The 15,992-nt window shown below is 41.3% G+C and overlaps 1 protein-coding gene across 1 annotated transcript in view; it reads left to right on the top strand.

Annotated features, from left to right (window-relative positions):
• The window catches only part of CDK5RAP2 (CDK5 regulatory subunit associated protein 2), a 192,956-nt gene that overhangs the window by 51,143 nt on the left and 125,821 nt on the right, over positions 1 to 15,992 (top strand). The window contains exon 12 of the mRNA XM_036915502.2: positions 10,015 to 10,233. Within this exon, the coding sequence (XP_036771397.2) occupies positions 10,015 to 10,233 (219 nt within the window). The remainder of the gene's footprint in view (positions 1 to 10,014; positions 10,234 to 15,992) is intronic.

Genomic DNA, 15,992 nt, shown 5'->3' with positions numbered 1-15,992 from the left:
TTATGATACTCGGTAAATTTGATATGAGGCACGAATTCTATTTAAGGGTTGTAATTAGGAAGGAAGAAGAAAAGCTATAGAAGTAGCAGGCGGAAGAAAACATGGGAAGATTGATTATTTCTTTGACAAATCTTCTTGTAGAGTAACTTCAGCATATATAGGTTTTAAGCTACTACTTAAATTGCACACACACATTAACATAATAGGAGTATAGTTACATAACCAAAGCATATCTGTAATTACCAGCCATCTCCAGTGAAACCAAGAAAACCATTAAGGCACCTTAGGCATTTGTGAAAACTTATCTATGATATGGTGGATATTGTCCAACTGAACTTGAACAGTCTGAGAGAAATCAGACCAATTAAAACAACCCATTCCTGGGAACTGTTCACATCCCATATGTTCTTTTAACAGTAAATAGTCTGTAGTTGTAAGATTTTGGAGCGCTACAACTTGCACTTCTCCTAATTCTTGGTTGAGTTCCAACAGTATAGATCCAGTCAAATGTGTTGTTTTACTGTATGCACAGGCCAGCTTAGATATCTCCTTCATTCCCATGGCAAGTCCAGGAACTGGTGGGATGAGTGCATCTACAGCTGTAGCAGTGCGTGGATCTTTGTTGGGGTTTTTTGATGATCATCTTCTGGCATGAGTCTTCCAGAGAGTGCAGATGTTGGAAGTTCTTTTTCATATTGTATCTTAGTTCATTTTCGGGGTAGCCCAATTAGGCTTTGATCCTCTGTATAAACACAAAGAGACCCTTTGCCTACACTTTTATATGCCCTTTATACCCTTGGTAGAACTCATTGGAGGTTACCACACCGGAACTGCCCATTTTTTTTTTTCTTTTTTTGCTTTGTTTTTGGTATCACTAATCTACACTTACATGACGAATATTATGTTTACTAGGCTCTCCCCTATACCAGGTCCCCCCTATAAACCCCTTTACAGTCACTGTCCATCAGCATAGCAAAATGTTGTAGAATCACTACTTGCTTTCTCTGTGTTGTACAGCCCTCCCTTTTCTCCTACCCCCCCATGTATGTTAATCTTAATACCCTCCTACTTCTCCCCCCCTTATCCCTCCCTACCCACCCATCCTCCCCAGTCCCTTTCCCTTTGGTACCTGTTAGTCCATTCTTGAGTTCTGTGATTCTGCTGCTGTTTTGTTCCTTCAGTTTTTCCTTTGTTCTTATATTCCACAGATAAGTGAAATCATTTGGTATTTCTCTTTCTCCGCTTGGCTTGTTTCACTGAGCATAATACCCTCCAGCTCCATCCATGTTGCTGCAAATGATTGGATTTGCCCTTTTCTTATGGCTGAGTAGTATTCCATTGTGTATATGTACCACATCTTCTTTATCCATTCATCTATTGATGGACATTTAGGTTGCTTCCAATTCTTGGCTATTGTAAATAGTGCTGCAATAAACATAGGGGTGCATCTGTCTTTCTCAAACTTGATTGCTGCGTTCTTAGGGTAAATTCCTAGGAGTGGAATTCCTGGGTCAAATGGTAAGTCTGTTTTGAGCATTTTGATGTACCTCCATACTGCTTTCCACAATGGTTGAACTAACTTACATTCCCACCAGCAGTGTAGGAGGGTTCCCCTTTCTCCACAGCCTCGCCAACATTTGTTGTTGTTTGTCTTTTGGATGGCAGCCATCCTTACTGGTGTGAGGTGATACCTCATTGTAGTTTTAATTTGCATTTCTCTGATAATTAGCGATGTGGAGCATCTTTTCATGTGTCTGTTGGCCATCTGTATTTCTTTTTTGGAGAACTGTCTGTTCAGTTCCTGTGCCCATTTTTTAATTGGGTTATTTGTTTTTTGTTTGTTGAGGCGTGTGAGCTCCTTATATATTCTGGACGTCAAGCCTTTATCGGATGTGTCATTTTCAAATATATTCTCCCATACTGTAGGGATCCTTCTTGTTCTATTGATGGTGTCTTTTGCTGTACAGAAGCTTTTCAGCTTAATATAGTCCCACTTACTCATTTTTGCTGTTGTTTTCCTTGCCCGGGGAGATATGTTCAAGAAGAGGTCACTCATGTTTATGTCTAAGAGGTTTTCGCCTATGTTTTCTTCCAAGAGTTTAATGGTTTCATGGCTTACATTCAGGTCTTTGATCCATTTTGAGTTTACTTTTGTATATGGGGTTAGACAATGGTCCAGTTTCATTCTCCTACATGTAGCTGTCCAGTTTTGCCAGCACCATCTGTTGAAGAGACTGTCCTTTCGCCATTGTATGTCCATGGCTCCTTTATCAAATATTAATTCACCATATATGTCTGGTTAATGTCTGGATTCTCTAGTCTGTTCCATTGGTCTGTGGCTCTGTTCTTGTGCCAGTACCAAATTGTCTTCATTACTATGGCTTTATAATAGAGCTTGAAGTTGGGGAGTCTTATCCCCCCCCACTTTATTCTTCTTTCTCAGGATTGCTTTGGCTATTCGGGGTCTTTGGTGTTTCCATATGAATTTTTGAATTATTGGTTCCAGTTCATTGAGGAATGTTGCTGGCAGTTTCATAGGGATTGCATCAAATCTGTATATTGCTTTGGGTAGGATGGCCATTTTGACGATATTAATTCTTCCTAGCCATGAGCATGGAATGCTTTTCCATCTGTTAGTGTCCCCTTTAATTTCTCTTAAGAGTGACTTGTAGTTTTCAGAGTATAAGTCTTTCACTTCTTTGGTTAGGTTTATTCCAAGGTATTTTATTTTTTTTTGATGCAACTGTGAATGGAGTTGTTTTCCTGATTTCTCTTTCTGTTGGTTCATTGTTAGTGTATAGGAAAGCCACAGATTTCTGTGTGTTGATTTTGTATCCTGCAACTTTGCTGTATTCCGATATCAGTTCTAGTAGTTTTTGAGTGGAGTCTTTAGGGTTTTTTATGTACAGTGTCATGTCATCTGCAAATAGTGACAGTTTAACTTCTTCTTTACCAATCTGGGTTCCTTGTATGTTTTTGTTTTGTCTGATGGCCGTGGCTAGGACCTCCAGTACTATGTTAAATAACAGTGGGGAGAGTGGGCATCCCTGTCTAGTTCTCGATCTCAGAGGAAAAGCTTTCAGCTTCTCGCTGTTCAATATAATGTTGGCTGTGGGTTTATCATAGATGGCCTTTATTATGTTGAGGTACTTGCCCTCTGTTCCCATTTTGCTGAGAGTTTTTATCATGAATGGATGTTGAACTTTGTCAAATGCTTTTTCAGCATCTATGGAGATGATCATGTGGTTTTTGTCTTTCTTTTTGTTGATGTGGTGGATGATGTTGATGGACTTTTGAATGTTGTACCATCCTTGCATCCCTGGGATGAATCCCACTTGGTCATGGTGTACGATCCTTTTGATGTATTTTTGAATTCGGTTTGCTAATATTTTGTTGAGTATTTTTGCATCTACGTTCATCAGGGATATTGGTGTGTAGTTTTCTTTTTTGGTGGGTTCTTTGCCTGGTTTTGGTATTAGGGTGATGTTAGCTTCATAGAATGAGTTTGGGAGTATCCCCTCCTCTTCTATTTTGTGGAAAACTTTAAGGAGAATGGGTATTATATCTTCCCTGTATGTCTGATAAAATTCCGAGGTAAATCCATCTGGCCCGGGGGTTTTGTTCTTTGGTAGTTTTTTGACTACCGCTTCAATTTTGTTGCTGGTAATTGGTCTGTTTAGATTTTCTCTTTCTTTCTGTGTCAGTCTTGGAAGGTTGTATTTTTCTAGGAAGTTGTCCATTTCTCCTAGGTTTCCCAGCTTGTTAGCATATAGGTTTTCATAGTATTCTCTAATAATTCTTTGTATTTGTGTGGGGTCCGTCGTGATTTTTCCTTTCTTGTTTCTGATACTGTTGATTTGTGTTGACTCTCTTTTCTTCTTAATAAGTCTGGCTAGGGGCTTATCTATTTTGTTTATTTTCTTGAAGAACCAGCTCTTGGTTTCATTGATTTTTGCTATTGTTTTATTCTTCTCAATTTTATTTATTTCTTCTCTGATCTTTATTATTTCCCTCCTTCTGCTGACCTTAGGCCTCATATGTTCTTCTTTTTCCAATTTCGATAATTGTGACATTAGTGCATTCATTTGGGCTTGTTCTTCCTTTTTAAAATATGCTTGGATTTCTATATACTTTCCTCTTAAGACTGCTTTTGCTGTGTCCCACAGAAGCTGGGGCTTAGTGTTGTTGTTGTCGTTTATTTCCATATATTGCTGGATCTCCATTTTGATTTGGTCATTGATCCATTGATTATTTAGGAGTGTGTTGTTAAGCCTCCATGTGTTTGTGAGCCTTTTTGCTTTCTTTGTACAGTTTATTTCTAGTTTTATGCCTTTGTGGTCTGAAAAGTTGGTTGGTAGGATTTCAATCTTTTATAATTTTCTGAGGCTCTTTTTGTGTCCTAGTATGTGGTCTATTTTGGAGAATGTTCCATGTGCACTTGAGAAGAATGTATATCCCGCTGCTTTTGGATGTAGAGTTCTATAGATGTCTATTAGGTCCATCTGCTCTACTGTGTTGTTCAGTGCTTCCGTGTCCTTACTTATTTTCTGCCCAGTGGATCTATCCTTTGGGGTGAGTGGTGTGTAGAAGTCTCCTAGAATGAACGCATTGCAGTCTATATCCCCCTTTAGTTCTGTTAGTATTTGTTTCACATATGCTGGTGCTCCTGTGTTGGGTGCATCTATATTTATAATGGTTATATCCTCTTGTTGGACTGAGCCCTTTATCATTATGTAATGTCCTTCTTTGTCTTTTGTTACTTTCTTTATTTTGAAGTCTGTTTTGTCTGATACCAGAATTGCAACACCTGCTTTTTTCTCTTTGTTGTTTGCATGAAATATCTTTTTCCATCTCTTGACTTTAAGTCTGTGCATGTCTTTGGGTTTGAGGTGAGTCTCTTGTAAGCAGCATATGGATGGATCTTGCTTTTTTATCCATTCTATTACTCTGTGTCTTTTGATTGGTGCATTCAGTCCATTTACATTTCGGGTGTGATTATTGAAAGGTATGAACTTACTACCATTGCAGGCTTTAAGTTTGTGGTTACCAAAGGTTCAGGGCTAGCTTCTTTACTATCTTACTGTCTAACTTAACTTGTTTGTTGAGCTATTATAAACGCGGTCTGATGATTCTTTGTTTCTCTCCCTTCTTATTCCTCTTCCTCCCTTCTTCATATGTTGGGTGTTTTGTTCTGTGCTCTTTTTATAGTGCTCCCATCTAGAGCAGTCCCTGTAGGATGCCCTGTAGAGGTGGTTTGTGGGAGGCAAATTCCCTCAACTTTTGCTTGTCTGGCAATTGTTTAATCCCTCCTTCATATTTAAATGATATTCGTGCTGGATACAGTAGTCTTGGTTCGAGGCCCTTCTGTTTCATTGCATTAAGTATATCATACCATTCTCTTTTGGCCTGTAGGGTTTCTGTTGAGAAGTCTGATGATAGCCTGATGGGTTTTCCTTTGTAGGTAACCTTTTTTTTCTCTCTGGCTGCCTTTAATACTTTGTCCTTGTCTTTGATCTTTGCCATTTTAATTATTATGTGTCTTGGTGTTGCCCTCCTTGGATCCCTTGTCATGGGAGTTCTGTGTACCTCTGTGGTCTGAGAGGCCATTTCTTCCCCTAGTTTGGGGAAGTTTTTGGCAATTATTTCTTCAAAGACATTTTCTATCCCTTTTTCTCTCTCTTCTTCTTCTGGTATCCCTGTAATGCGTATATTGTTCCTTTTCGATTGTTCACTCTGCTCTCTTAAAATTCTTTCATTCCTGGAGATCCTTTTATCTCTCTCTGCATCAGCTTCTCTGCATTCCTGTTCTCTGTTTTCTAGTCCATTAATGGTCTCTTGCATCTCGTCCATTCTGTTTTGAAGTCCTTCCAGAGCTTGTTTTATTTCTGAATTCTCCTTCCTTCGTTCTTGCATATTTCTCTGTAAGTCCATCAGCATGGTTATGACTTTTGTTTTGAATTCTTTTTCAGGAAGACTGGCTAAGTCTATCTCCCCAGATTCCTTCTCAGGGGAAGATGTAGCAGATGCCGAAGCTGTCTGGGTTAGTCTTGTCTGGATCATATTTTTTTGCCTCTTCATGTTGACAGGTGCTATTGACTGTCAGCTGGGAGGGCCATACTTTTCACTTGTTACTGGCCTTTCTTTACTGGGACAACTGCGACCCCTAGTGGCTTGTGTTGGGTAATTGCGTGTAGGCTGGGTCTTTGTGTCTTGCCCGGCCGAAGTGTAGGAATTTTCCTTTCTGTGGGCGTGTTTTGCCTTAGGCTGTTCTCTGCTTTCACAGCACCCAGAGGGGTAATGGACGGGTGGAGGGGGGGCTGTTTGGCTGTTTACCTCCATGAGGGGTCTCAGAGCTGTTGCCCAGGGTGTTAGTGCGCCCGGTTTTCCGTGTAATTTCCAGGCACTGGGCTGTGACCTGTGTTGTTTCCGTCTAGCTGTTAAATCCCTGTCCCTTTAAGACTTTCAAAAAGCACTCGCTTTTCTTTGTTGCAGGGGCATCAGCTTCGGCACCCACTCAGAGGTCTTGCTGCCCTATTTCCCTAGTTTCCAGCCCTCCACGTATGCACTGTGTCTGCGCTCTGGTGCGGGTGGCTGGGGCTGGGTGTTCAGCAGTCCTGGGCTCCCTCTCCCTCCCGCCGGGAGCTGGGGGGAGGTGTGCTCCTGTCCCGCCGGGCCGGGGCTTGTATCTTATCCCTTTCACCAGGCGCTGGGCTCTCGCATGTGTGGATGTAGTCAGGCTGTTGTCCTGTGTCTTCTGGTCTCTCTTTTAGGATTAGTTGTATTTGTTGTTTTTTCAAAGTTATATATATTTTTGGGAGGAGATTCCCACTGTCCTACTCACGCCGCCATGTTGGCTCTGCCTCTCTAAACAATCTTCTTAAGCAGATGCATATATAGTCCATGTCCGTATGTACCATATTATTTTTTTTACTGGAAAGAACATGGGGCAGGATGTGGATTTGAATCTTGACTCTGCTTTTCACTGACTGCGTAGTCTTGGATAAGCTTATTGAGCTCTCTTGCCTGCTTGTACATAACAAAATCTGGGTAACCACACTTGTGGCACAAAATTCTCAAAGGATCAAACAGTGTATCTGGGCACAGACAGTAAACCAGTAAGTTCTGTTAACTCATCCTTAAGTTAGGTAGCATAATCTTCTGCATAAAAATACGGTAGTTACTTTTGTCTGTTTTTCAAATGGCATGGGTTTTAGTTTGAGGAAACTCCATTTTCTGTCCTGATTGGGAATGAAAGATAATGGAATAAGTGATGGAAAAGAGGAACTAGGTTTATTTTCCTGCACCTGCTGAAAGGGTACTTTAAGCATCGTATTTAAGCTTCAGGATAGCCCTGTGAAATAGAGATCATGACTTGCACAGATGAGGAAATTGAACTTCAGAGAAGTTAACTCCTCCCAGGCCACACAGTTAGAACTGGTCTTTGAACTCCGGGCTGTCCAACTCTCTCTTTATAACTATGCATGTTTCTGCACCATGGGGGAGAATCGTTTGTTTAATATTCTATTTGGCCTTTAGTGTCTGACCATGTCTGGTTGTGCCAAATGTTTGGCCACCTGTTTTTAAGCACCTAACTGATGAACTAGAACTCAAAAAGTAGTGTGTCATAGAGAAAAAGGAAAAAAGTTTTTCAGAGGGCCATTTAAGGGAAACTGAACTTGGAAAACATTTCTGTGAAGTGAGTAGAATGTATGAATTTGAATTCTTTGAGCTTGGATTTTTAAAGAGACTTCATCATTATTTGCATGATAATCCCACAGAACTTTCATCATTTTATAGTAACTATTATTTTAATAGTAACCATTGCTATCCACTGTTTAACAAGTTTCTAACTGGAGTTCTAACTGTGTTTAACTTTACCCCCTTGAATTCAATCTTCTTGTTTTAATTCTTACTGGGTTACTGATGCTAATTGGAATCTTCACGGGAAGGGGTGAGGCAGTATAGTGCTTTGGAGAGAACACAGGCTGGGTGGCATTTGATCCCAGATTTAATCACTTAAGGTCTGATGACAGGCTAGTCATTTAGCAGTTCTGAGCCTCAGTAACTTAATTAGACAAGGATGGTGATGTGTACTTTGTAGGGTTGGTATGAGAAGCAGGAATGTGATGAGAGTTTAAGTGCTTAGCTCCTCATGTATAATCAATGCCTAATAAGGGGTAAATATGAAAATTGTCCAAGTTGAGTATTTTTCCAATCATCGTTTACCTTTTATCTTTTGAGTTTATTTAAATAGGCATTGTCCCAGCTAACTTTTTAAATTTTTTTTGGCTTTGTGACCCACTGTAATTTTAAAGGAAAATAAAACAGAAGCTTACATAAAGCATACTTTGTAATATGAATTGCACTTACCCTCAGTCTCTGTTGCTGTGTCCTCAGTAGCAACTGGGGAGACATGGGACCAGATGGGTGGGCAGCGTAGGGCCCAGGAGCAGCAGAGCTCCTCTGCCCCCGGGTAAACTGTGCTTGTGGCCCACCTCTCCTGAGCAGCTAAGACTTAACTAGTGATGGTGGCTGAGGAGGATTTCCTAGAAAGTCCAAGGAGCCCCTGAGGCCCGTCCCTTTTATTCCACAGCCTGAGTTGTGACCTTGACATCTCAAGTATCCCTTGCTTTTGAATTTTGAATCTTGAGATTTAGTCTAATACAAAGAACAGATTTTTTTAAAAAGTTTATTTTCTCCTGATTATATAAGTATTATATATGCTTCAATTTTTTTTTCAGAAGACTAGAAGGAAAAAAAGAAAACAGGAAATCCACAAACACCCCTAACATTCTGATGTTCCTCATTCTAGGTTTTCCCTCCTATGCATAGATTTTATGTTTTAGATCATTTGCAAGTTTGGTATTCTATTTTTTCATATAACATTGCGACTTAGAAATATTCCCATTTTGTCAAGTCTTTGTAAAATAGAGGTTTAAGATTTCATTGTGTGGTGTTATCATAGCTCACATACCCATTTCTCATATTCTTGCATATTTAGGTTGTTTTTTACTTTTTACTGTTAAAGAAATTCTCTGATGAATGACTTTGTTTATAGGCCCCCCCTCCCACTGCCTATTTAGGATTCTTCACCTGAGATTGAATCCTAGGAATGGAATTATTGAGGCTGTGAATGTAATTATACTATACATACACAATTGATATATATGTAATCTGTCCATTGGGAGTTCTATCAGTTTACATTCCTGCCTGCCTATTTCCTGGGTTCTGGATGCTTGGTCACTTCTGCAAGTTCATATTAATTGTGCCATTTCATAAATGGTCGCCTGCACTGGATATTCCTATTAAAACATCTTACTTGTTAAGTGACAGCTCGTCTTAACTTCCTCCTTTTGATTAACGGTGAGCTACAACATTTTTTAAGATGCTTGGTAATCACATGTATCTTCTCTAGTAAATTGTATGTTAATGAAATAAAGATGTTTCTTGACACATTAAGCCTTCGGACTCTGCTGAATTTATAGCCTCTCGAAGTGGCCGTTGGGCTGCTGTGCTGTCTTCTTTTTCTCTAGATAACTCTGGGTTTGCGCTCTTCTAACTTGGATGAACATTGCCAGTGCTTGAATCCATCTGTGCTTTTTGGGTAAAGCATTTCATTCTGTACCTCTTAAAAATTATTAGTTAAAAAAAAAATCATTGTGGAAATGAAACATGCTCACTAACCTTAGAGCATTTGAAAATACAGAGGAGTGAAGGAAAGCAACTCTTCTCCTTCCCAAGTAAAGATAGTTCCTGTTAAACATTCTGTGCTTTTCCGTCTAGTCTTTTAAGAAAAACTTGCTTTACACAATTGTACCCTTTTCCCCCTTAATGTCCATATTTACATAAACATTACCCTGTTTTATTTTAGAATCTTCATATTATTTGTACTTTGGGACCTGAAAGTTGTTAATGTTCATGTTTTCCTTGCTCTCAAGGTAAAAAAAGGAGCAGATTCTCGGTCTGTTAAATGAACTGTGAAACTCTGCTCACCCCACCCACCTCCTCTCATAGGGGTCTGAAGAGTACGAGGCTGCTGTGGTGGCAAAGGCAGCCCGTTTGGCAGAGCTGCACTCAGAAAACCTCACCAAGGGTGCGGAGAACCGTAGACTGCGGAGGAACTTGAAGAAGGTCACCCAGGAGCTGAGTGACTTGCAGCAGAAGCAGGAGAGACTAGAGAAGGACTTGGAAGAAGCCCATCGAGAGAAGAGCAAGGGAGAGCGCACCGTCCAGGTGAGGGCCGCTGTCCTGTGGGGTAGCAGGTGATGTCGCTGGGCTGGGATTTTGGGCTGTTGCTGGGTTTAGGGAGACACTCATTGCAGAAAACCTAGAAAAAATCTGAAAAATACAAAGACGAAAACATTTCACTCATCTCATTGTGTAGAAACTCACACTGTCTCTCAGCCACATACGTTGTTGGTCTAAAATGCTAAAAATGCATTTTTGTATTCTGCCTTTTTTATTCAATGTGCTCTGTTTGGAGTGGTGCCATGTTATGAGTGTTCTTCAAAAACATGTTTTTTTGGTGCCAGTATAATATTTCATCACTTGGATGTGCTACAATTAACTCGTTCCTTATAGGGCTTCTAGGTCATTATACTTTTCTGCCTTATAACCATGCTGCAGCAAACATCTTTGTACATAAATTCTTACCCACTCATTATTTCCTGATAGAGGTACGATCGGTGGGTCAGAGGATGAATTTTTTTGAGACTGTTTTGTAGACATACTCAAATTGTTCACGGTAATGATTATGCCAGGTTTCCCTATGTGAGAGTGATTTTTTTTTTTTTTAAGACTAAGTATTCAAAAACTTCTTTCTGAATTTGACAGGTAAAACATAGTTTATCTGTGAAGATTTCTATTATGTTTAAACTGAAGTGTTCAGCATCCTGAGAGTCCAACCTGGCAGGTGCCTCGGTGTAGATGCGTAGGGCTGGGTCTGAGGCGGAGTGGTCCTTGACGCTCAGCTTGAATGACTTACTTGTCAGGGGGCCTGGGGCCAGCAGAGTTGCTGAGTAGAGAGCTTGAAAGGGCACTACAGGCACCAGAGGTTAGGTCCTTGCGGGCTGCTGTTGGGGACACTGGGATCCGTAGTTCGTAATCCTACTGCAAACACGGATGAGAGAATTGAAATACAAATGTTTGTATATGTTAACAAAAGTTTTAATGAACATGAAGAGAGCAATATTGGAGATTTAGAAAAGTAAGAATATCACCTACAATTCTACCACCTTCATAAAGTGACTGCATTTCAGTATCACCCTTTGGACCTGTGCACTTGGGCCCCTAAACTGGTCAGAGGCTCAGGGCTGATCTGGGTCTTTGATCACTTCCCTTATCACGGGCATCCTCCCATACGGTATGGCTCCAGAGCGGTCATGCTGAATGATACATACTTTTCATTGAATTGATGTCACCTGATTTACTTAATAATTTCCTGCTCTCTTAGACATTTGGGCTGTTTAAATAATGCCACAGTGAACATCTTTGGGCACAAAGGTATATTTTTTTTGACATCCTAGGATTCTGAGGAGTGAGATTACTGGGTCGTATGGTACAAATATTTTAATATTTGTTAATCATGCTGCCAAACTATTTGTCCAGAGGGGCTGGCCCAGTTTATTCTGCCTTAGCAATATTGGAGTATACCAGCTTATTGCATATTATTAAAAAAATTTGTCTCCCATATTTACTCTACATTAGTGAACACCAAATATACCTGGTGTAAATGCTGATGGAAATACAAGACCTGACCTCTGAAAGTTTTATTTTTTTCTAAGGGACATGAACATGTTATATATGATAAAATGTAAAGCAGTTTAAAATTCAGTGCTAATTAATGCAGTTTATAGTCAGTACAAAAGATCTTTGTGGGATGGTGTAGTCAGGGAGACCTAGGAAGAGATGACGCCTGAGTTGAATGAGAAGCGTTAAGATTTCCGTAATGTGCCTTTAGGGAAGACATAAGGAAACGAAGGGCCAGAGGGTCCTTACAGAAGTGCAGTTTTTATATCAGTTCTTACCTCCCTCACTGTTGGATTACTTTTAGTTTAAAATAGTTTGTCCTCTCCATCCTCCACTGTCATTATACAAATCTTTATTCAACAGAATATGCATGGAGTGGAATACACACACACACACACACACACACACATATCTATATAAAATCTCTATATAATTGTTCTTTATAATTATAACATCCTCTTGGTAAGCATTTGAAGTGGATATGCTGTAATGTATTTACCTGTCCCTCCACTGTGAGACATTTTGTAGGTTTCACAGTTCACTTATTCATGTAAACCCTAGTGTTTTGAAAAGAATTTTGGGCTGCTGTTGATAAAAAGATGTGTTCCTGTGTAGCACGTATGCATCTGCAGGAGGCGGCAAGGAATACTTGGCAGGGAATGGAAGGGGGAAGATGTTGGGGTGAAGGATACCACGGGTGGGAGGGTTTTTCTGCCAGTAACAGAAATCCAGCTTGAATTCACTTAGACAAAAAGAGAAATGTATTGCCTTGTGTAACTAAACTACTTTGAAGGACAGGGTGGCTGGAACGCTGCCAGCCCTGAATCTCAGTCTCTCTGTGAGCTGGCTGCTTTTTCTTGCATCCACTTACCCAGTTCCAAGTGGTCGGACCCATCATCGCCGGCCCTGCTGGGCTCACAGCTCCCCAGTTGAATTACATAAGAGGAAGGAGAACTCCCGTTCCCCTCTCCTGCTGTCTCCCTGTCAGGGTGGCCTGAGGCCACGTTCCCATTCCCCTTTGTCTTGTGTGTGTGTCTGTGTCTGCGTCTCTGCATGCATGTGTGTGTATGTGAGTCCTGTCATTGGCAGCCTTCTCTGGAGCCACGTACGTGTTTGCGGGGGATAGGCAGTTACCCAGAGAAAGTGCCGTTTTGTTTCCAGGCACTGGCAGACAGGCACAACAGCTGTGTTCTCTACACGCTTTCCTTAGGTGAGCACGCCTGTGGCTCAGAGCTTCTAGCATCTCATCGTGACTCCTTTTCTACATTAGGTCATACGTGTTTCCAACAAGATGATTTGGCCGTGGTTTCTTTCTTCTGTTCTTTTCTGTGATGTACATATGTATCATATCACAGTGCTCTCTCTCTAGGACTTTGTGTCCGTCTCATATGAATGTTTTACACCAGGCCTTGGATAGCTTGTTCAGAGTCTGGGGAAGCATGACGTGTGGGGTTTTTGCCTTGTGCTAGAATGAACACACAGGTAGATCATAAATCGCCTGCCTGGCATGTCTTACCTGCTTGTTCTGTTAACTAGGCTCTTTAACCAGAGCCTCCAACTTACCAGCCACTACTGCTGTTGCTTTTGGATTGAGACAGACAGATGACAACCCAGACCTTTCAGCGGCCAGTCTTTCTTTCCTGGACTCCATTCATGCATTGAGCAGCTTTGACACTTAGTACAGGCCTTCTGCTGGGCACGAGGATAGTTCCATGACTGATACGAACACAGTACTACAGGAGCATAGTGCAAGGAAGTGGCTTGCAGGCTCGGGGAAGGCTCCTGGGAAGGTGACTTTGAAGTGGTTCTGAAGTTTGAGTTAAAGGTTAACAGACAGGCAAGGGAGACATGGGGCTTGTACCAAAGGGGAAGGTACAGAGGAATGAGAGCATGTGGTATTTTGGGGAAACAAAACAGAAACACCCAACTTGGAGTAAGTCTGGTTATTCGAAGCTTTAGAAATTGTAATTTATTCCTTTCAGTGTTTCAAAAACATTTCTGGAAGTTTATGGAAGCCATAAAATTAACTGAGATTGAAAATAATAGGGCATTAGGGTCAAGGTAAAATAGGGTGACTAGTAAAATGGAACTAGAGTAAGTAGAAATGCACTTTGTGGTACCTGTCAAGTACTAAAGAGGGGGACTTAAAATTCAGCTGGTAGCTCCCGGCAGCAAACTTGAAAAAGGAAATTGAGTTGCAGAGTCTCCAGTGTCTGTAAGATGAGCATGTTACGATAAAAGGACAGCACTTGCCAGCACTCAGGCCTGAGGGCAGTACTGCCTCTGGTGGGTTTTGTAGAGTTCTCTGGGTGGTGTACAGTCTTTGACAATACTCCACTCAATAAAAGCAATTTTGCACAGGACCAGATCATTGTCATCCAAGTCAGTAAGCTTGTAAGTATTAAGGTTTTCAGTCCCTGGGACTGTGTCTTGCTGTTTCCTATTATTCTCATTTCTTGGACAAGAACTAGAAAATCAGTGGGAAATCCAGCAGCCCTGTTCATGGATGAGCCCTGACTCAAAGCCTTTGCATGGTCCCCTGTCAAGCAGTACTGGTTTTGGTAGCGTTCCCTGAATAATTCTTTCTGATGCTAAGCCAACCAGTTCTCTTCTGGATGTGATCAAACCATCCTTTGCTCATGCCAAAAACATTTACTGCGGTCTCATTGTGCCTGCTCTTAAGTATTTCGGAGGACGACAGTGCATGTCTGAAAATGCAGCTTGCATCAGAGGCACATGAATTCACTGTGTCAGATCATGCATGAGTCCTGAGATGTTTGGCTGTGAGAGTCAGTTGTCATGTTTGTTTATATTGCCTGTGATTGCAGTGACCCTAGTGCCAGTTCACTCAGCATGTGTTGTAATTTGCAGTTTGTTCATTTGTTCAAGGGACCTTTATCGAGCATTTGCAGTGGTGCCAGCACCGTTGGTTGGATCTGGTAAATACAAGCTTTTGTTTTCACTTTGGAAGTCTTTTTTACAGTAAGAAAGATCAGAAAGTGAGGGTCTCAGCAGATAGAGCCCTTTATTGTATTATTCCTCCTTGCCACCAGAGGGACCCATATCCCTGCCAGGAAATCCTGAAGGCCTTGCAAAAAACAACCCCCGTATTGCCAAGTCAGTGTCCTAGCTTGTGTGGTCTGTAACAGGAATGCTGCTTGGATTCTCACGTCCTTGTCCTCACATCTCTGATTTTGATACATCGTTTGACTCCAGAGACTTCAGGCTCTCCTTTGAGTGTCTGTGTGCTCTCTCTGGATCAGGCCTTCTCTGTGCTACTCATGGTGTGTAGGGCAGAGGAGCAAGTTGTAGTCTTTTTCTTGTTTATAAGCAGCATCTGTTAGACATTGGTTTAGCTGCATTCCCCAAACTGTCTCATAGTGCTCTCTTCTGTTACGAGCCCTGTCATCGGCTTCTCTGACAGGTGTGTGCTTCAGTACCTGGGCACTTGGCTCTGTGGGATGCATTTGCTGGCTAAAGCCCAAAAAATCTAATTAAAGTTGTACCTGTCACCCAGCTGGTTAATCCTGTGCACTTTTTCACAGGAGCAGGTTTAATTTCAGGGTCGTTCAGCCTGAACCCCTTGGGTTGTCACGTGCGTTTGTTGAGATCGTGACAGCATTCGGGGCATCTCTTGGTTAACTGCAGTGAGAACATGGCATTGGAGACAGTATCTATAGGCTTGTTGGGTAGGACTGAGACCACAGACCTAAAGTAGTGTGATTTTTACCAAGGGGCAGAGCTCCCACTGCCTTTGTTTGTTTGTTTGTTTAAATCAGCCATAGTTGGTGTCCTTATAGAATAATAGGCCGTTTAAATGATCTGTGTTAGAAGAAGTTCCATTTGCAAATTCCTCATACAAGAGGTGAGTGCAGAGACTTGGAGTCAAACTGGATTTGAATTCTGGCGCCATCACTTGCCAGCTGTCGGGCTGAGAGCTAGTAAGGCCCTCCAAACGGTGATGTCCATTTCTTGTCAGAAAAAACAGAAATGAGTTGTAAGGATTGTGCAAGATAGGGGATAACAGTTAACATAATCCCTGGCACATCATAAATGGTCAATAAATAGCAGCTGTGTTGCCGATGGTGATGGTGCTATGGCCTTGGGTGCTGTTTTAGTAGCAGTTTTAGTAGGTGTCTCTGGAGGGGTGGAAAACAATGCTGGACTTGGGTGGGAACCTCTGCTTCAGCAGATGCTTAACTCTAAGCCACTAAGTCAGTTACTTAACCTCTCTAATGTTTTCT

Source organism: Manis pentadactyla, chromosome 3 (assembly GCF_030020395.1).
Source record: "Manis pentadactyla isolate mManPen7 chromosome 3, mManPen7.hap1, whole genome shotgun sequence".
NCBI lineage: Eukaryota > Metazoa > Chordata > Mammalia > Pholidota > Manidae > Manis > Manis pentadactyla.
The sequence above is the reverse complement of the archived record's forward strand: the minus strand, read 5'-3'. Positions and strand labels throughout refer to the sequence as shown.